Here is a 21,289-nt window from a genome sequence, read left to right on the forward strand (position 1 = left end):
ATTTTTCTGTAGCCTTTTCCTCAGATACCTTGATTGACTCTATTTATGCTTGTATTTGTATTCATTATATGTGTCTCATCCAATCTGTTTGATGTGCTACATACTTCTTCACAATTATGTACCAATGTTCATGTGTATACCTCCAGTACTCTGTCCAGCGATATTCACTGTACCTATACTTTTTAGCATGGTTGTATGATATGTATGTTTAATAAAGATTTGCATTTTGTTTTACATTTTTTTTGCTGTTTGCATGTTTCTCTTTTCGGTGGTGATAATCCATGGTTTCCCAGCAACACACTATACCTTTATTGATTTGTTTGGTCATGTATAAGGGTATGTCACCAGTGTAAAAAAAAAAAAAAAAGCTCCAAAAGGTTGCCATGATAGGAAACCCAGTTCCCATTTCCACATGACTTTACTGGGAAATGTTTAGGAACAGGGCTAAAAATGCAACACAAAATCCCCTTTCTGCACCTATTGACTTTAAAGGGAAATTGCAAAATCTGCCCTGAAAGCAAGCAACTCTGAAAAAGGTGACATGCCACTTTTGTTATTACCTTGAATACACTCCTAGATGACCTTTGTTACACAGAGCTTTTAGGACTAATTTAAAACAGAGTGAGCCAGGGACAAAATTGTTGGTAAATTTAGTAATACAGCAGAACCTTAGGCTCCTTTCACACTATGAATTTCTCCGTTTACAAACTTCCATCACATGTTCCGTCACTACAGCTGCAAAACCCGGCAGTTACAAAACCCCTGACGGCCGTGACTAAATTGCATTGCAGCCTATGGGGTTTTGTAACTGCCCTTTTGCACCCGTATATGCCCGTAACTCATTACGGGCATTATACAGTGATGGGACATCGTGGCGGAAAAATTACAGCATGCAGTTTGCTCATGTCTACTGACACAAGTGCCACAAAACTCCACGAAATTGCAGTAGACTGTTTTGCAGACAATTTTTTTTTGTGCTGAGCTGTATCAAATTTATCAAAATGGCACACAATGTTGATAAATTTGGTGTAGCAGGGAATTGAAGTTTACATGGGTTATTTCACCTTAAAATTCCTTGCTGAATTGAAAAAAAAGATAGTTTAACCACTTAAGGGCACAGTCCATTTTGGCCTTAACCCCTTGTCACAAATGTACGTGAATGTATGTCCGTTGCAGGCTCCCAAGGTATGACCCGCGCTCAACAGGTGAGCGCGCATCATACCCAGTGGGTCCTGGTTGCTATACGCAACCAGGATGCACGGCTACTGCCGAACATCGCTGATTGGGCTGATGTCCGGCATTAACCCTTTAGACTCTGTGATCAAAGTTCATTGCGGCATCTAAAAGAGGTTAATTTAACTCCCGTGGCGAAGGAGCGGCATCCCGATCAGCTGAGAGGATGGAGGAAGGTCTCTTACCTTCTTTGCTGCTGTCCAATTGCCGATTCACTGCTCCGTGTCTGAAATCTAGGCAGGAGCACTGGAGCGTCAATAACACTGATCAATGCTATGCTATGGCATAGCATTGATCAGTGTCTGCAATCAAGGTATGGCATGTTATAGTCCCCTATGGGGACTATAACATTACAAAAAAGAAAAGTGCAAAAATAAAGTTAATAAATGTGATTTAACCCCTTCCCTAATAAAAGTTTGAATAAAAAAGTTACAAGGGTCAGAAGATGACATTTTTAAATGTATTAATTTCCGTGCATTTTTCCACAAATAATTTTTTCTGGTTTTGCTGTAGATTTTGTGGTGAAATTATTCATTGTATTACAAAGTAAAATTGTTGGTGCAAAGAACAAACCCTCAAATGGGTCTGTAGGTGGAAAATTGAAAGTGTTGTGATTTTTAGAATGTGAGGAGGAAAAAACTAAATGAAAAAATCATCAAAAGGACACAGCCAATTTTCTTTTTGCCTTTTTTGTTTCTTCCTCCTTGCCTTCTAAAATCCAGAACTCTTTTATATTTCCATTCACAGCCCCATATGATGGCTTTTTCTTTTTTTTTTGTGGGACTATTTTTTTTTTTAGTACTTTTTAATGAGATCACTCATTTTACCCTAAAATTTATGGTAACCCCCCCAAAAAAAAATTTGTATAAGGAAATTAACAAAAATCATAATTTTGCAAATTTGGGGGGTTGTTTTCACGCTGTACACTTTACAGTAAAAATTACATGGTTTATTTATTCTCTGGGTCAATACGATTAAAATGATGCCCATGGTTACATACATTTCTATTATTGTACTGTATTTATAAAATCTAAATTTTTTTTTACAAAATCAGTACGTTAAAAATTACTCTATTTTGACCCCCTCTAACTTTCTTATTTTTCCATATTCAGGGATGTGTGAGGGATAATTTTTGTGCCAGGATCTGTAGTTTGTTTTAGTACCACTTTTGCGTATATGTGACTTGTTGATCGCTTTTTATGTGACAAAAAAGTAGAAATGTGGGACTTTTTTTAACGTTTACGACGTTCGCCATAGGAGATCATTAACATTATGTTTGTTATAGTTCAGACATTTACGCACGTGAGAATACCAAATATGTTTATTATTTAACGTTTTTTTTATGTTTTTTGTATTAATATTCAAATCTTTTATTTTTTTTTACATTTTTTAAAACCTTTTTTTTAACATTTATTTTACACAGTTTTTTCCCCATAGAGGACTTTTTATAGCAATCATTAGATTGCTTATACTGTTCAGTGCTATGCATAGGCATAGCACTTATCAATATTATAGGCAATCTTCTGCTCTGGTCTGCTGGAAGGCAGATCAGTGCAGAAGACCCTGGGAGATGGACAGAGGAAGGTGAGGGGACCTCCGTCTGCCACCTTGGCTGATCTGATCCTCGCGGCAGTACCACAGGCAATCAGATCAGCCATTTTAAGTCCAGTACTGCCGCAGATGCCGGGATCTGTATTGATCACGGCATCTGAGGAGTTAATGGCAAGCAACCAGCAATCAATAATGTCCGCCCCCTTCCCATAGACTTTCGTTGAGGGGGCGGGCGTGACATCACGAGGGGCAGCCCTGAACACGGAAGCCCGCACACAGCGTTCGGAACAATAAACTTCTGGACGCTGGGAGCTCTGGAAGCAGGGCAGCGGAGAACCCCTTTAATGGCTGTTGAAGCTGCACGCAAAGACTTTTTAGATGCATCTGACCCACCCACATACTGTCTCTTGTTCGACTGCAAGCTGTATGTAAGGCATTATTGGATTCTTTGAGGTCAGGTGATCCTTCCTTCTCCTTGCAATGTATTCCAGGCTACCCTAAAGTGAAATGTTCCTCTTTCCTTCTCCTATTGTCACATAGCACTGATGTCATTTTACTACATTTGGCTGTAGTGAACTGGCCAAAGTTCCACTTGTGCAAAACCAAAATTTTCTTAAAGTTCAAGCCTGATTCAGTTTGTTCAACTCTGGTTAGAGCAATAAAACAAAATATACAGTAGATTAGTATTCACTAGCAGAACATTAAAGTCTTAAGTCAAAATAAAGCCTTATGACAGGGCTTTCAAGGTTTCTTCATAATTTCCAGAAACCAATGCTAATAAGAGCAAGGAAATATTTGTACAAAAGAAAAAAGTTTAAATTTATGGTCTGATAAAAAAAAAAAATTAAGCAGGTGTGAAACTTTATTCACTTTGAAGAGGCAAAACCGAGTTCACAGACAATCAGGAGGACAAATGAAGAAAACAGGCAAAATATTAAGACTGTGAAAAAACAGCTGTCGACTGTTATGACTAAATGGCCAATAACAACCCTGTGCACCACAACAAAAGGTTCTTCAGTGTGCCCCTCCTCAGAAGAAAAAAAAAACCCTCTTATTTTATAGCAAAGAGTCAATAATATATATCACGTGGAAAAATTGTTGACATTAAATACAGGGCACCATGAAAAATCTATTAATTTCCAGGATTCCTGTACAGATTTACTGTCTGAACAACTATGACCGTTGTGGTTGCATGCAACCTCCAGGACTTCAACCCCCACCTCTCTTTTCCACCCAGTGTTCTTTTTTTTTTTTTTTTACTTTGTGTAGGTTTCATAGATCTAAATGTAACTACTGTAAATTAGAGTGTAACCATTTAATATACCTTCTTATTGGCATGAAAGGAGCAAAACAAAGGTTTTTCCTTTTTTTTATTTTTTTGTAATCCTTAAAATTATTTCTAATAAAAAGAATTAAAATGTAACGTAAGAGACATCACTGTGTGAACAATACACTGTTGTGTGACATTGTTGCTGCTTGCATTGTCTGAAAACATCATATGTGGAATGCATGGTCATTTTAGAGAATGCAGGCCCAGAACAATTGCAGAAACGTTCTTAACCTTTACATATAAGTAAGTAACTAGGTTGAAAGAATCCCAAGAACAAATCAAGGGGACAAAATGATGAACATGTACGGTAATTCCTGTGAAGGTTGTCTTCTATTATTCCCAGCACATTTTGACCACAAAATGCCATTTACATTGTTATAGTCAGATTTAGAATGTTGCATTGACATAGCCAAATGCCTTTAAATAAAACTTTCTAGCAAAAGCTTCATACTAAATATAAAAGAATTATTCCAAAAACATGCTGAACAATTACATAGAAATCACCTTTAGATACTTTTTATATATGATACCGTGAAAATCCAATAGAACCCAACATCTAACACTTTACACTTAGTATAAAACTCAAGGACGTAGATATATAAGGCCGGCTGTTTTCTGCATAATTAATAAGACATTTAGTGTAAGTCAAAGAACTCAATTTATCAACACTTGGTGCTACCAATGGAACAGACAGTATAGCTGGCAAACATGATACATACACTGAAATGTTTCCGAGATGAGACGGAGGAGGTAAAACAGGAGATGGGGAGGACAGAACTGTCTTGCACTCTTTTTGTATGTCTTTTAAACCAGCACTGAGCTCTGTCTTTTGAATTTACACACAAGAAGATGTATGCAATTTCTTGTTTAGTGCTAAGATTTCCTTACAGGTAAAATCCAGCAAGCCCTAAAAATCTCTAAATATACCCTGACGCTGCCACCAGTTGTCACGATCACACCCTATCGGTCCAGATAAGACGCTAGAGAGAGTGTGATGGTGCAAGGGTTAAAGCCGCCAGACCTCTGGTTATCCACTACTAGTCCCAGCAAGTCACCAAATTACCCTTTAGATAAACATGTTTTACCAGAGCTGCCTTCAGAAAGGTGAGCTCATATATTTAGAGATCAAAGACCAGAAATGATTAATTAAACATTTAATCTGATAAAAGGTATCACAGTGCTAAATATATAAAAATACAGGAACAAATGACATACAGGTACAAAAATATATAAAAGAGTTTTGCAAGACAAGTTCAGAAAACAAAAGATGAAGTTCTTACAGCATGATGATATAGCCGTCCATGAGAAAGCTGTTCTTAGGATGGTCTTGTCAGCTTGTTGCACAGCATTGAACACCCAACTTTTATTATAGCATTGTTTAAATATCATATCTGTTTTCTTTGGAGGGAAACTCCATTCCCCCCTTCCCTCTGATCCCACCAGGTGGGGCATCTCTCTTCCTGACCCCTTATTTGTTTCATTATATGATGGGACCAGAGTTCATGACTTTAAAAGAGCCTTTAACTTCAAAGGAGATGTAAATAAACAGCCAGACCCCCAATAAAATGCAATACACAAAACACAGTCTGAATGACCTCTCACCCATGTCTTGGATAAGACATTACACAGTTACAATTATAATACACATATAGGATTTTAATAATCAGGCCTTGGGCCTGACAGTCGTATATCTATATTTTAATCGTACTCTACCTTGCCCCCATATTCATTTATTCAGCAGGGCTTCCAGGCCCTTAAACCAGTTGTCCAGTATCCACATAGGGGAAACTCTAATAACATAGGAGAACCATTTTTAATAAAGCTACCCACTCCGCTTCATTGAGTAAAATCCTACCCCCAAATATCAATTGTCATTTTAACCTTAACCCCTTAAGGGTTTTTCTGTTTTTGCACTTTCGTTTTTTCTTCCTTACCTTTAAAAAATCATAACCCTTTAAATTTTGCACCTAAAAATCCATATGATGGCTTATCTTTTGCACCACCAATTCTACATTGTAATGACATCAGTCATTTTAACCAAAAGTCTATGGCGAAATGGAAAAAAAAATAATTGTGCAACAAAATTGAAGAAAAAATCAGTAATTTTTTTACTTTTGGGGGCTTCCGTTTCTACACAGTACCTTTTTTTTGTAAAAATGACACCTGATCTTTATTCTGTAGGTTCATACGATTAAAATGACACCCTACTTATATAGGTTTGATTTTGTTGTACATCTGGAAAAAATCATAACTACATGCAAGAAAATTTATACATTTAAAATTGTCATCTTCTGACCCCTGATCTGAAATTGATAGTGGTACCATCTTTGTATTGATCGCACTTTTTATTCCTTTTTTCATGACATAAAAAGTGACCAAAAATACACTATTTTGGACTTTTGGAATTTTTGTTTCGCCTCAGTTTATGTTATAAAATAAGTAATGTCATTACAAAGTACAATTGATGATGCAAAAAACAAGCCCTTATATGGGTCTGTAGGTGCAAAAGTGAACCGTTATGATTTTTAGAACACGAGGAGGAAAAAACGAAGGTGCAAAAACAAAGATTGTTTTGAGTCCTTAACAGGTTAAGCACCCCCTCTATGAACTAAAATAGAGGAGCTCCAAAGTGCAGCTCCAGTGAACTTGGCGAGTCCATGTGTGACCCAATTGTTCTTTTTCCCCAGTGATGCATATATTAATGGCCAAGGTTAGAGTAACCACAATTACAGTGATGATCTAATGTTGAGGTAGCTTCACTACTAGAATCCTGCAGAAAATTCAGAAAAGCATTGGATCTTATGGTCAGTAACCTTTCAGGCAATAGAAAAATAAAACTATGGGCTATTCAAATAAAACAACATCTATTAGGCTCATGATAAGAATGTTTTTTTGTGCCTAGACAACTCCTTTTAAGAGCTTGTATGTCCTTAACATTCATCTGACAAGGCTTCCTATGTATAGTACTATGGCTTAATTCACAGAACATAAAATAACCCACCTTGTCCATTACATATTTCTACTGCAGATTTTCCAACCACAACCACTGGAAATTTGTTTCAAGCATGGACTACACTTGCTCCTGATCTTTTTCTCATCTAATCTGACATTGTACCCCTTTGTTCTTGTGTTAAGTTTCCTAATACAGACGCTTTCCTCTTGAACGTTAGCATATTTAAAGGTTTTGATCATGTCTCCCCTTTCCCTTTGTTCCTTCAGGCAACACAAATTGAATTCTTTATGTCGCTCTTTATAAATGTTATGCTTAAAGGGAATCTGTCAGCACTCGGACACGATCCAAGCCTGTAACAGTGTGATATAGCGTCTTGTAGAATAAAATGAAAAGTATCTTTGTGGTAGCTGTTCATGTTGTCAAAACTGAGAAAATTGCATTTTGTATCTTCTATGAAGAGTCAAATCAGTTCTGTGGTCTGGTAGGTCTCACCATTCCTTCCCTACTTACTCTCCCTTCTTTACTGATATGTGTGTCTCAACTTCCTAAACCAAGCCCTACATCCAAGTCTTGCAACAGCACTGTTAATTTAAAGGGTAGCACACTCAGGTACTCACTGCCTTTAAAGAGTTATTCAGGTATATAAAAGCATAAAACAGCTAAAGTCTACAAAAATTAAAAAGTGCCACACCCCTCAGGTTGTATTTGGTATTTTGACTCGGTTCTATTCAATTCTTTGGAATTGAGTTGCAATACCACACACAACCTGATGATAGATGTGGTGTTGCTTTATAAAGAAATATTATTATTATTTTTTTTTTTTTAACTAATCCTGGATAACCTATTTTTTGCTTTCCACTATTTGGTAGCCCATATTTGGACCAGTTTGATGAAGAACTCTGCAAATATCATAACCAAAAAGATAAAAACAAACAATGCAAGAGTAAATGCAAAGAATGGTTTGGTGAATACCCAGCTCAGTGGTCATGTATTTCATATATATATATATATATATATATATATCCAAGAAGAGGCTGCAGCACTCAAGGTTATGAGTGTAAAAAAGGTGTTTATTCCATATCAATACAAAAAGTGCAACGTTTCTGCTGCCAATGCAGCCTTTTTCAAGCAACAAACAGTGATCACATGGGTGCTATATATATGTAAATGCACAAACAAATCAATAAAGAAGCTAATCAAACAATTAAGAGGTATATACCATATAAAGTGCAAATAAGATATAGGGTAAAAACTACCACTATAATGATAAAGTGCATAGTGGACCATGTATGTTAAAAACACAATGAAACTTTACAAAAGCCACAGTTTACAAACAAAAATGTCATAATACAGTAATTGCATCATTAAATTCAAACATGTGTTACATGATTAATGACAATACGGGAGGCGAGATGGTTCAGTTGCACTCACCCTATATATTATATTATATTCGAATCATGAATCCAGTGTAACCAGCGATGCAGCATGGGCGTCCGCGCGCGCGGCCACGTGACACGCCACATGATCATCCTCCACCGCGTCACGTGTCCGCGCGCACTTCCGGTCATGCGCACCGACATGTAAACAATGAACGGCTACATTGGAACAAATGCGCGTGTGCGCATGTCCAACAATGTGACTCTAAGTGCGGTTCGCAACGGCCGCAAAAAAGGTCAGAATAGACAGCGATGTGCATCTTTGTCCAGTTCTATTTATTTCATAATATTTTTATTTTATTTTATTTCATTTATTATTATTATCATTTATATATGGTATATACCTCTTAATTGTTTGATTAGCTTCTTTATTGATTTGTTTGTGCATTTACATATATATAGCACCCATGTGATCACTGTTTGTTGCTTGAAAAAGGCTGCATTGGCAGCAGAAACGTTGCACTTTTTGTATTGATATGGAATAAACACCTTTTTTACACTCATAACCTTGAGTGCTGCAGCCTCTTCTTGGATGTGTAACCTACCTTGACCTAGGATTTTTTCATCGCTGCCTGCACCATCTACTATCTACTTGGGCGCTGCTCTACATTTTTGTTTGCTATATATATATATATATATATATATATATATATATATACACATATGATTTAAGGAGTGAATCTTGTTTCCTAGTCTGACAGCAGCACAATGATGGGGGTAACTCCGCCCCTGTGAGCTTGCAGGACCTTAGGATAATTTTAGTAGAAAACAACCTGAGTAATTAGAGCCCCTCCCCCCACATGGGGACATAAGGCCTCCGGTAACCACTCCTCCTGAGTAATTATAACGTATAACAAAAAAACTATATTAAGAGTGAGGGAAGCTTGTGCTGCTGTCATGGAAACAAGATTAACTACTTAAATTTTACACTTCCCTGTCGTCTGCCAGCAGCACAATGATGGGGATTAACATAGCATAACCCCAGGGTGGGAATATAATTGTTACGCCGAGCGCTCCGGGTCCCCGTTCCTCCCCGGAGCGCTCGCCTCATCCTCGTTGCTGCAGCGCCCCGGTCAGATCCACTGACCGGGTGCGCTGCGGTACCGCCTCCAGCCGGGATGCGATTCGCGATGCGGGTGGCGCCCGCTCGCGATGCGCACCCCGGTCCCCGTACCTGACTCGCTCTCCGTCGGTCCTGTCCCGGCGCGCGCGGTCCCGCTCCCTAGGGCGCGCGCGCGCCGGGTCTCTGCAATTTAAAGGGCCAGTGCACCAATGTTGGTGCCTGGCCCAATCTTCCCAATTAGCTTAATTAGTTTCCACCTGTGCACTCCCTACTTATACCTCACTTCCCCTGCACTCCCTTGCCGGATCTTGTTGCCCTTGTGCCTAGTGAAAGCGTTCCCTTGTTTGTTCCTAGCCCGTGTTCCAGACCTCCTGCCGTTGCCCCTGACTACGAACCTTGCCGCCTGCCCCCGACCTTCTGCTACGTCCGACCTTGCTTCTGTCTACTCCCTTGTACCACGCCTATCTTCAGCAGTCAGAGAGGTTGAGCCGTTGCTAGTGGATACGACCTGGTCACTACCGCCGCAGCAAGACCATCCCGCTTTGCGGCGGGCTCTGGTGAAAACCAGTAGTGACTTAGAACCGGTCCACTAGCACGGTCCACGCCAATCCCTCTCTGGCACAGAGGATCCACTACCTGCCAGCCGGCATCGTGACAGTAGATCCGGCCATGGATCCCGCTGAAGATCCTACACTGGTCGCCCAGCTAGCCCTAAAGATCGCCCAACGAGATCACCAGCTGACCTCCGTGACACTGCATCTTCAGTCACAGATACAGCAGCTTCAGTCACAACTTCAGTCACAGCTACAGCTGCAACAACCATCTCCTCCGCCGACTCCTGCAACTCCTCCGCAGCAACCGGCCGCTCCTAACCCCTGCTTGTCCCTGCCGGACAAATTTGATGGGGACTCTAGACTCTGCCGTGGTCTCCTTTCTGGAAAGGCCATGGATCCCGCTGAAGATCCTACACTGGTCGCCCAGCTAGCCCTAAAGATCGCCCAACGAGATCAACAGCTGGCATACTTGACCTCCGTGACACTGCATCTTCAGTCACAGATACAGCAGCTGCAGCCGCAGATACAGCAACTTCAGTCACAGCTACAGCTGCAACAACCATCACCTCCGCCGGCTCCTGCAACTCCTCCGTAGCAACCGGCCGCTCCTAAACCCTGCTTGTCCCTGCCGGACAAATTTGATGGGGACCGCAATGATCCTGCCACAGCCACAGTCCAGTCCTTCTTCGCTGAGGTCCGTGGTGTCTTCGAGGAGCCTTCCCGAGCTTCTTCTGCCGAGACTGCCCTGCTGAACCTGGCCCAGGGTGTTTCTTCCGTTGGCGAGTACGCCATTCAGTTCCGTACTCTTGCTTCCGAGTTGTCCTGGAATAGTGAGGTTCTCTGCGCGACCTTTAAAAAAGGCCTATCCAGCAACATTAAAGATGTTCTGGCCGCACGAGAGACTCCTGCTGACCTACATGAACTCATTCATCTTGCCACTCGCATTGACATGCGTTCTTCCGGATGGCGTCTGGAGCTCCGCCTGGATATGGACTTTGTTCGCACGAGGCGTTTTTTCTCCCCGGCTCCTCTCTCCTCTGGTCCTCTGCAATCCGTTCCTGTGCTTCCCGCCGCGGAGGCTATGCAAGTTGACCGGTCTCGCTTGACACCTCAAGAGAGGACACGACGCCGCATGGAGAATCTTTGCCTGTACTATGCCGGTACCGAACACTTCCTGAAGGATTGTCCTATCCGTCCTCCCCGCCTGGAAAGACGTACGCTGACTCCGCACAAAGGTGACACAGTTCTTGATGTCAACTCTGCTTCTCCACGCCTTACTGTGCCTGTGCGGATATCTGCCTCTACCTTCTCCTTCTCTACTATGGTCTTCTTGGATTCCGGATCTGCAGGAAAAAATTTTTTGGCCTCTCTTATCAACAGGTTCTACGTCCCTGTGACCAGTCTCGCCAGACCCCTCTACATCTATTGTGTTAACAATGAAAGATTGGACTGTCTCGTGCGTTTCCGCACAGAACCCCTCCTAATGTGCATCGGACCTCATCACGGAAAAATTGAGTTTTTTTTCCTCAGGTTCTTTGGCCCCAAGAAGAGGGGGAGACCCAAGGGGGGGGGTACTGTTACGCCGAGCGCTCCGGGTCCCCGTTCCTCCCCGGAGCGCTCGCCTCATCCTCGTTGCTGCAGCGCCCCGGTCAGATCCACTGACCGGGTGCGCTGCGGTACCGCCTCCAGCCGGGATGCGATTCGCGATGCGGGTGGCGCCCGCTCGCGATGCGCACCCCGGTCCCCGTACCTGACTCGCTCTCCGTCGGTCCTGTCCCGGCGCGCGCGGTCCCGCTCCCTAGGGCGCGCGCGCGCCGGGTCTCTGCAATTTAAAGGGCCAGTGCACCAATGTTGGTGCCTGGCCCAATCTTCCCAATTAGCTTAATTAGTTTCCACCTGTGCACTCCCTACTTATACCTCACTTCCCCTGCACTCCCTTGCCGGATCTTGTTGCCCTTGTGCCTAGTGAAAGCGTTCCCTTGTTTGTTCCTAGCCCGTGTTCCAGACCTCCTGCCGTTGCCCCTGACTACGAACCTTGCCGCCTGCCCCCGACCTTCTGCTACGTCCGACCTTGCTTCTGTCTACTCCCTTGTACCACGCCTATCTTCAGCAGTCAGAGAGGTTGAGCCGTTGCTAGTGGATACGACCTGGTCACTACCGCCGCAGCAAGACCATCCCGCTTTGCGGCGGGCTCTGGTGAAAACCAGTAGTGACTTAGAACCGGTCCACTAGCACGGTCCACGCCAATCCCTCTCTGGCACAGAGGATCCACTACCTGCCAGCCGGCATCGTGACAATAATATAACAGCATCTATTGCAGTCTTCGGAAAGTGAGATTTTCAGAATATAAATCCTCAAGTCTGTAATGCTTGAAAAAAAATTCAAATGGGCTGTACCTCATTTAGCCCAAGAGGCAGCGACCATTCAGGTAAAGCAGCATTTGTAGATACAGGCGGATCTATGTCAGCCATTAGTCAGAAGAGATTCAATCAAAACATCTAGATATTATGAGTTTGGAAACTTTCTTACCACGCTTTGTGCCCTGATATACCACAAAGATTTTTCTCCTTCCTAAAAGGGATTTCTCCTTTGAAGATACATTTTTAAGACATCTGAGCAGATCCAAGGTTTTCACATTCTGATCTTTACCAGTAGAGATGTCAGGTATTGACTGTGGAAGAACTATTCTCTGGGTACCATTAGTGAAAGTAGAGACTTTCAGAGTAAAAGATAGCAAAAATCTCAGTAAACCCTTTATCAGACAGAACGTAGTGTGAGGTTCTCTAGCCGAGAGGCCTGTAGGTCTCCCACTCTTTTGGCAGAAGTGACAGCTCGTGAAAAGTCAACCTTAAGATGTTGTTCAGGCTCAAGCTTGTTTCTCAAGAGGCTCAAACAAAGAGAAGCACCCAGTTGCTTTACCGCGCAGATAAACCCAGGGACCTCCAGTCTTCTAAACTGTAGTCCCTTCATGGCCTTTAGAACATTCTTTATTTTTGGGATTTGGAAACGCTACCTGCAAGAAATGCAGATCTAGCAGTCGACTGTACTTTATTGTACTTGGAGAAAGGCCCTTATCAGCCATCTTATAGAAACTCCAGTATTTAAAGAACAGAAGGTGAAGATAAATCAATCTTCCTGTCAGGAGGGAAATATCCTTATAACTCTTTACATGTCTTTTTGATGGCCTCACTCCTAAAGTGGGAAAGCATATTCCATATTTGGTCTGAAAAAACCCTTGGCTTTAAATCTGGACCTATCAATCTCCAAGCTGTCAGATTCAGAGACATTGTGGCAGAGCTGTGTGCCCTAAGACACCGGGTTCTGCTGTACAGGAAGCCTTCAATACCTCCCTCGGCTCATCAGCATAAGCTTGGAGAACTATGACACCTTGGGCCAAAATGGAATCACCGCAATGACTGAAGCTAGATCCTGCTCATTCTTTATTAATACCCTTGGTATTATTGAAGTTAGTGAAGAAATATATGCTAGTTGGAATGTCTTTGGTATGGACATTGTGTATACTACAAAAGAACAATCCACTAAATAAAGGGAGCAGAAGATCTTTAGTTTGTTATTTAAGTGAGCGGCCATAAGATCTATTTCCGGTACATCCCAGTGGAGTATGATCTGGCTGAAGATCTCTGGATTCAGGGACCATTCTCTTGGAATTGTCATATTCTTGCTCAAACGATCGACTAGAACATTCTGCACTCCCTGATATGGACAGGAGATAACCTCCTTATCCTGGATACTACCCAACCAAAGATCTTCCCCACCTCCAGGTGGAGGATTTGAGATCTGGTGCCTCCTTGTTTGTTTATGTAAGACATGGAGACTATATTGTCTGATCTTACCTGTATTGCTCTCCCCAGAAGGAGAGGGGAGAATGACTTCAGAGCGTAAACGATTGCTCTGAGTTCTTTGTGGTTGGAGGAAAGAAAAAGTTATTCCGAATTACGGACTCCAGAGACTGTTCTGTCTTGTAGATGAGCTCTTCCTTCCCAGCCTGAAGCATCCATTGTGAGAATCATCTATAGCAGTTGTTCTATAAACCATCCTGTAAGTCCGCCACCAACTTACTGGTCTTCTTGTGTTTGTGGACAGCACATGAAGGGTCTATATCAGACAATCTTCTGTTCCATCTGTGAAGGATCTCCGACTGAAGCGAGCGAGAATGCAAACGGCAAAAGAGAAAAAGCCTAGAAACCTCAGAGTTCTAAGGAACACTGTGCAAGGGATTCAAAGACACCAAGACAACTTTATTGTCCTTCCTGGCTGGTGAGAGATGAAGAGTCATAGACTGAGAGACCTTTCTGAATCCTAGATATTGCCGGATGTATTCAGGTTTAAATCTGATTTGTCCAGATTTATAATCCAGCCTAGATCTGAAAGGAGGTAATTCTGACAACTGTATGGAGCTGGCAAAGATCTGCCAGAGGTCAGGTATAGGATAACTCTTATTTCTAGTCACCTGACAATCACAACCATAGCAGTAATGATCAGTCAGTGGTCAGGTATGGAATAATTCTTATCTCCAGTCTCCTGACAATCACCACCATAGCGGAAATAACTTTGGCAAATGAGAGTGATGTTATGCCAAAGGGAAGTCCTCTGAATTGAAGGTGTTTCCTTTAATTCTTACAGCAATCAGAATAAAGCTTATGTGCACTGGCTTTTTACATGTCCCTAATAGTTGTCTCTTTAACGGTTGGAGGGATAGGTCGGTATGACAGACAAGTTGTGTAGTCACTGTCATCAGGCAACGTATTGTCGCCATAGAAAAAATAGATTCTGAATCTATAAAAAAAAATCCTGAACAAAAATAAATGGTAAGACGGAAGATAAAGCCACATTGAACAGCAACAAACACATTGAAACAAAAATAGTGCAGCGCAGAAGCAGACCAGCAGTACCAGTAACAATCAGCTCCAGGAGACACAGATCAATCCAGCCTCCATATATATATATATATATATATATATATATATATATATATATATCTGGAGGAACAGACCTAAACCTCTTCTGAGAGGCTAATAAATAATAATGTACTAAACATGTAATATACATGACATATCTATAATCTATAGTCTGAACCAGCCTCCTTATATAGAGGCCAGGAGGAACAGACATAAGCCTCTCCTGAGAGAGACCAATAATAATAATGCAGTATAACATGCATGACATATCTATAGTCTGAACACCTCCTTATATAGAGACCAGGAGGAAGCAGATATAAGCCTCTCCTGACAGAAGCAAATAATAATAATAATAACAATAATAATAATAATAATGCAATATACATATAATATGCAAGACATATCTATAGAATGAACCAGCCTCCTGATATAGAGGCCAGGAAATAAGCCTCTCCTTACAGAGGATAAAAATAATAATAATAATAATAATAATAATAATAATAATAATAATAATAGTAATAATAATAATAAAAATGTAATATACATGTAACATACATATATTATACATGACATATCTATAGTCTATCTATTTAAAAAACGGATATTGCAGGAGCAAAGACCACAGAGCTACAGCTTATCTTTATCCAGCAGAGAGGTAGCAGTCAGCTGATCAGTGAGGTGATACCAGTCAGCTGATCAGTCAGGTGATCCTCCAGTCAGTAGATCCTAAGTCAGCTTATTCTCTACATAAAGTCACTCTAGATAACAGCAGGTATATCCCCCAGTGCATGCTTATATAAACACAGGAGAGCGAGTTAAAACCATCATGACTGCAGCGAGAAGTAATACAGTAGAATTCCTTGTACAGAAGTGGCGCACATCCCACCCAAGCCAGAGAAAGATAAAACGCACAGCGCAGCAAGCATAGTGCCACATTCAGCAATGCTGTCCTCGGCACTAACAGCAAGGAGTGCGCCAAAAACACACAGCAGAGCAGTCAGTCCTATAGTCCTGCTCTCAAGACAGAAAAAACTCAGGGGAGTGGTTACAGGGAGCCTTATATCCACTTGTGGGGGGGAGGAGTCTAGTTACTCAGGATAATTTTAATAAAAAAAACAACCTAAGGTCCTGTAAGCTCACAGGGGTGGAGTTACCCCCATCATTGTGCTGCTGGCAGATGACAGAGAAACTATATTATATATATATATATATATATATATATATATATATATATATATATATTTTTTTTTTTTTTTTTAAGCTAAACTAGGGCACTGTGTGAGCTAAGTTATGTATCTCATTTATTAATTGCCAGTTCCTTATTACAGACATACACATTTTACCTTTGGCTGCAACTTTCTTTTCAGGTTTTTCTTTCTCGTCTGTTTTTGCTGAAATGGATAAATGAAACAAAAGTTACTGGTGCAGTGTCAAAATGTAGTCCCATGGTGGTAAGAAATGGCTCATTGACATATTATACAATTTTGAATTGTTTATTAAAAATGTCATACTAACGTATATCACAACTCAAAGGGGAGATTTATCAGAACCTGTCCAGAGGAAAAGTTGTTGAGTTGCCCATAGCAACCAATCAGATTGCTTCTTTCATTTTGCAGAGGCCTTGTTAAAAATGAAAGAAGCAATCTGATTGGTTGCTATGGGCAACTCAGCAACTTTTCCTCTTCACAGCTTTTGATAAATCTCCCCCAAACAGACTACAGTATTGTGGTAAGTGGTTGTCAGCCATCCTTAACAAGCAAATTATGTTATTTACTATTTTTCTGGGTGAATTTATGTAAATATTTTTTTAATTATCAGCAGGGAAGGGAGTACTGACTCATATGTAAACAGAAAATGAGAGTGCACAAACTATTTCACTAATATACATTTTTAAAACAGTCAGATATAGTAATCGTTACAGTGCTTGTAGTGTTTAAAGTGTAACTGGCATTTTACATAAGTGAATAGTACATGGGAATATAAGAAAGTCTGTATTATATCGTATATCAGAGAAAGATGCTTCTTTCTTATCAGGCTCCTTCCCCCTCTCCCCTTTTTATCTGTTCAACACAGAATCCAAAGGGGAATCCAAAATGCTGTGAGAACACAGTCTTTTAGCTTCAGCCTGCCCGTAGAAGTCTATGAAGAAGTAAGGGGTGGATAAGGGAGAAGAATGAGGGAGAAGCAGAAGGGATTCTGGGAGAGATGTAGATTAGTCTGCTCAAGTACTGCTTTATTATGTCTTTTATGCTGCTGCTACTTCTTAGGGTTTGCTGCAGAGAGGTAGGGATACAGGATCCCATATTTTTTGTGTGTATTTAGTGTATGGCAGACATCAAAGAGACTAGTCTCCATCCACTGTGCAGCTGAGATCAGATGGAGCCATATACAATTTATATACATTGCCATATTCAAGTTATATAAAATGCCATATACAAGTTATATAGTGGCCTGAAATAGAGCTATAGTAGAAGGACGTCAATATATGATACCAGCTACTGAATGTTTTGATAAGTTTTTTACTACTTTTGCTACTTTCTTAATGCTTTTGTTCTATACATCACAAATGAAACATTAATGTCCTTGTTCCTAACGTTGTATTTCACATTAGATAGCCGTCAGCCAAATGCTTGCTTGGCTAGCTGCTTTCTTTCCCAGCTCCCCCATAAACATTTTCCCTTGGATTGACCGAGCATTTAGATCATTTCAAGATCAATGCAGGATCACTGGCTGAAATCAGCAGATTCTGTAAGATTTTATATAATGTTTATAGTCAGCATAAACAATTGCAAGGGTAGCACAGTAAGATTGTTTTATACTACCCTTGTTATTCTGTTTGTACTGAAATGTAAATGTTATGCTATTAGGTACATGCTGCTTTCCTCCTAAATTCTGGTAAATTCTGATGCTCTTAAATTGTGAGGTATAGCAGAAAACATTTATGTTATAATTATCATTTTTTTTTTACACTCACCAAATTTGGGTACATTCTATGCAGAGTAAATTATCATTAAAGCACAATCATATATAGAGCGTAAAAACTAAAACTAATTTTTGCTACTGCACTCCTCATGGTAAAAATGTTTCTAATATACTTTGTTTAAAAAAATGAAGTTTTCTATGTTTTATTTGTGTTTAAAAAAGCTGCCACTATGTGTCCCCTACTTGTCCAGAGCACATTTTTCCCGCATCTTTTGCTCAGACTTAGGACTCCAAACACAGGAAATGCAGTCTGCAGTGCTAAGGGGGGGGGGGGGGGGTAGTCCAGTCTTATCCATGCATAGCTCCTCTCACACTTAACTGCCATTTGCAGTTGGTTGCAGAGTAAGGGAGGAAGTTCTCCCCTGTATGGCTTCAGGTGATGCCACACCTGCTGGGGAATGCCCCTTCCCAAAATACAGAGCAATATCAAGGTAGAAAACTAACAAATAATAAAAATAAAGGCAGGGGTGGTTTATCATGATGGGGGCAGTGAACTGGGAGGATTATAAAATGTATCAAGTTAATGAGAGGTACTCTTTAAAGCATACTGTAGATTCTCTGGAGTCGTATGGTTAATACCTGAGTTTGGCACATGTATACATTTATCTCAATGTATAAATGTATTTATACTGTTGGGGCAATCTGTTACATTTTATATTATTCAGCTTCCCCTTATGATTTATTGCCACAATAGTAGTGAAATAATATTGTTGCTTGGCAATGGCTATACAAGCTTTCAATAAGTTATACTTAAAGGGGTTCTCCACCATAAGGTGATTTCAGGCAGACAGTAATGGACATGCTTAGGAAGGATCTGTGCTTGTCTTGGGGCTAAATGGCTATGCTGTGAGATTACCACAACACTGTGGCTAACATTTTGTGAACTTGTATTTCCTGTTTGAGTTTTATTCTTCTGTCTAGAAATCCCTGAATTCCATTTTCCTCCCTCCCACACATCAGCCACCCCACCCATTGAAACATAAATGAGCTGCATCCATTCAAAAGACCTGTGGTTTTCAATCAGAGTGCCTACAGCTGTTGCATTAGTTGCAGATTGATCTCTCCCCCACCAAGCGATCCCTCCACCCATTGAAGCAGACAGGCTCCTTGTCATCAGCTGACTAGTGAGTCAGGTCTCGGCCGCATTGCAAACAGCAGTCATTTTGTATGCTGGTAAAAATAAATATTAGGGTGAAAACCGTCACACACAGGTACAGACACTAAATTATGAACTACACTAACTTTACAGCCCCTGTAGCATAGTCAAATAAAAAAAATCCTGGAATAACCCTTTAAAATTTTGAAGATCAATGAATGTGATCATATGGAAATAGCTTCTGTTGTTTGTCCTATGAACAGTATGTCACATTAGCTAACCTTTGGTTTGGACTTTTTTTTCTGATTTCTCCTTTTGTTCAGTTTTCTCTTTGGTTATTACTGTAATGAGACAAATATAGAAATACAGATCTGAAAGTGGCAGTACATGATAGAGTGAAAAACATAGCACCAACAAGGAAGTGACTCACTAGCCCGTGTGTCTGCCTTTACAACAACTTTCTGGTTCTGCTGTGTCAGACCCATCATGCATGGCTGCAATATCTGTCCCGCCCGCAGTGCAGAATCACATGCCATACTCACAGTTCCACATCAATGACATCAGAGGGGAGTATTACTGCATAAACGCCCATAGACGCGTTGCCATGTGGAGGAAGGAGTCGCGGAGATGCATTCAGTGTCTCACCGGTTACTAACTAAAGAGAGGTTTGTGTACAGGTACAGCCATTTCCCCATTTATGTAGGTAAAAGGAATATCATTTTAAATAATAAAAAAAATCTCAAATGCTGAAAAAATTCTATTTTCTATAATCTTATTTTTGTTGGTTTGTTTTTAATTCTATTTTCTTTACACTATTATGGGAGTTGCTATCCCCCAATAGCAGCCGGAGCATTTAGAAATATACTTTACCGCAGCTACATTGACCATAGAAATCTGTGAACAGAAGATGACTTACTGACTTCTATATGAGAGTTTTCTAGACATGCTCTGTGACCTGTGCATCACCTATTGTGATTGGTGAATCCCATGTTATCTATAAACTCGTGTAGACTTTTTTTTGTAATCCTGCCGGTGATGATAATGAGATGACTGTTTTAGAATTGATCTCTACAGAAAAGAATATATCAGCCGGTTATGAGGCTCAGTGGCTAGCATAAAAATGGCAAGAATATAGGATTTCATTTTAATATAGATAGTGGCAAGGAAAAAAAAAGCCAAAATGTTTTTTATGTTTGAGGGTGCGTTCACACGCTAGCAACTAGCAATGGGTTTCCAGCTGCAGGAAACCCCCTGCGAGTTACGCTACCATTCATTTGAATGGGTCCTCGGACAGTCCGCAAATCTGACACTATTGCGGACTGTCTGTGGACCCATTTAAATCAATGCTAGCGTAACCTGCAGCGGGATTCCCTATCCAGAGGATAGGGGATACGATGTCTGATCACCGGGGGCCCACCAGTGGGACAAACAATCTCCCTGCAGCACCCGCATTGTATGCGGGGCTGCGTCTCCAGTGTTGGAAACTTCAGGGTTTCAGAGACTGGAGACGTGACATAATGTCACGCCCCCCCCCCATGACATCACGCCCCCCCCCATGACATCACGCCCCCTCCATTCATGTCTATGGTAGGGAGCGTAACGTCCGTAGACTACAGTATTTAGAAAGCATTCATTTGAGAGGCATCATTGTCCTATGGACAGAACTATATGCACGGAAATGCTGTGTGCATAAGCACTTAAATGAATAAATTGATAACCATAACTAACCTTTGGCTTGGTCTTTCTTTTGGGGCTTCTCCTTCTTCTCTGGCTTTTCCTTTGTTGTTTCTGCAGCAAAAAAAATTGTATGTAGTATTAGTAGGTATGTCCAAGCAATGAACAGAGTTTTCAGCTCACCCTCAGAGGCCCCACGCGCGTGGACGGTGCAAGGCAAGCACCACATCAATAGAGAAAATAGGACTGTCCAGTGCAGATGGTCGTGCATGACAGGAGGAAAAGTAAGTACGTACTTTTCCTCCTGTCATGGCTTTTATCCAATAAAGAATAACCATCTTTGCACGACCATCTGCGCTGGACATTCCTATTTTCTCTATTAGTAGGTATGTATATTGAATACAATAGCTATAAGAAGATAAAAATTAGGGATGTCCCGATACCGATACTGGTATCAGTGCCGATACTAGCTATTTGCATGGTATCGGAGACTCGTTT

At 40.9% G+C, this 21,289-nt stretch overlaps 1 protein-coding gene across 1 annotated transcript in view; it reads right to left on the minus strand.

Annotated features, from left to right (window-relative positions):
* TRDN (triadin) overlaps positions 1–21,289 on the minus strand; it is a 408,805-nt gene that overhangs the window by 252,464 nt on the left and 135,052 nt on the right. The window contains exons 10-11 of the mRNA XM_056563602.1: positions 19,399–19,446; positions 16,383–16,430 (exon numbers count right to left, since the gene is read on the minus strand). Coding sequence (XP_056419577.1) covers positions 16,383–16,430; positions 19,399–19,446 — 96 coding nt within the window. The remainder of the gene's footprint in view (positions 1–16,382; positions 16,431–19,398; positions 19,447–21,289) is intronic.

Source organism: Hyla sarda, chromosome 3, assembly GCF_029499605.1.
Source record: "Hyla sarda isolate aHylSar1 chromosome 3, aHylSar1.hap1, whole genome shotgun sequence".
NCBI lineage: Eukaryota > Metazoa > Chordata > Amphibia > Anura > Hylidae > Hyla > Hyla sarda.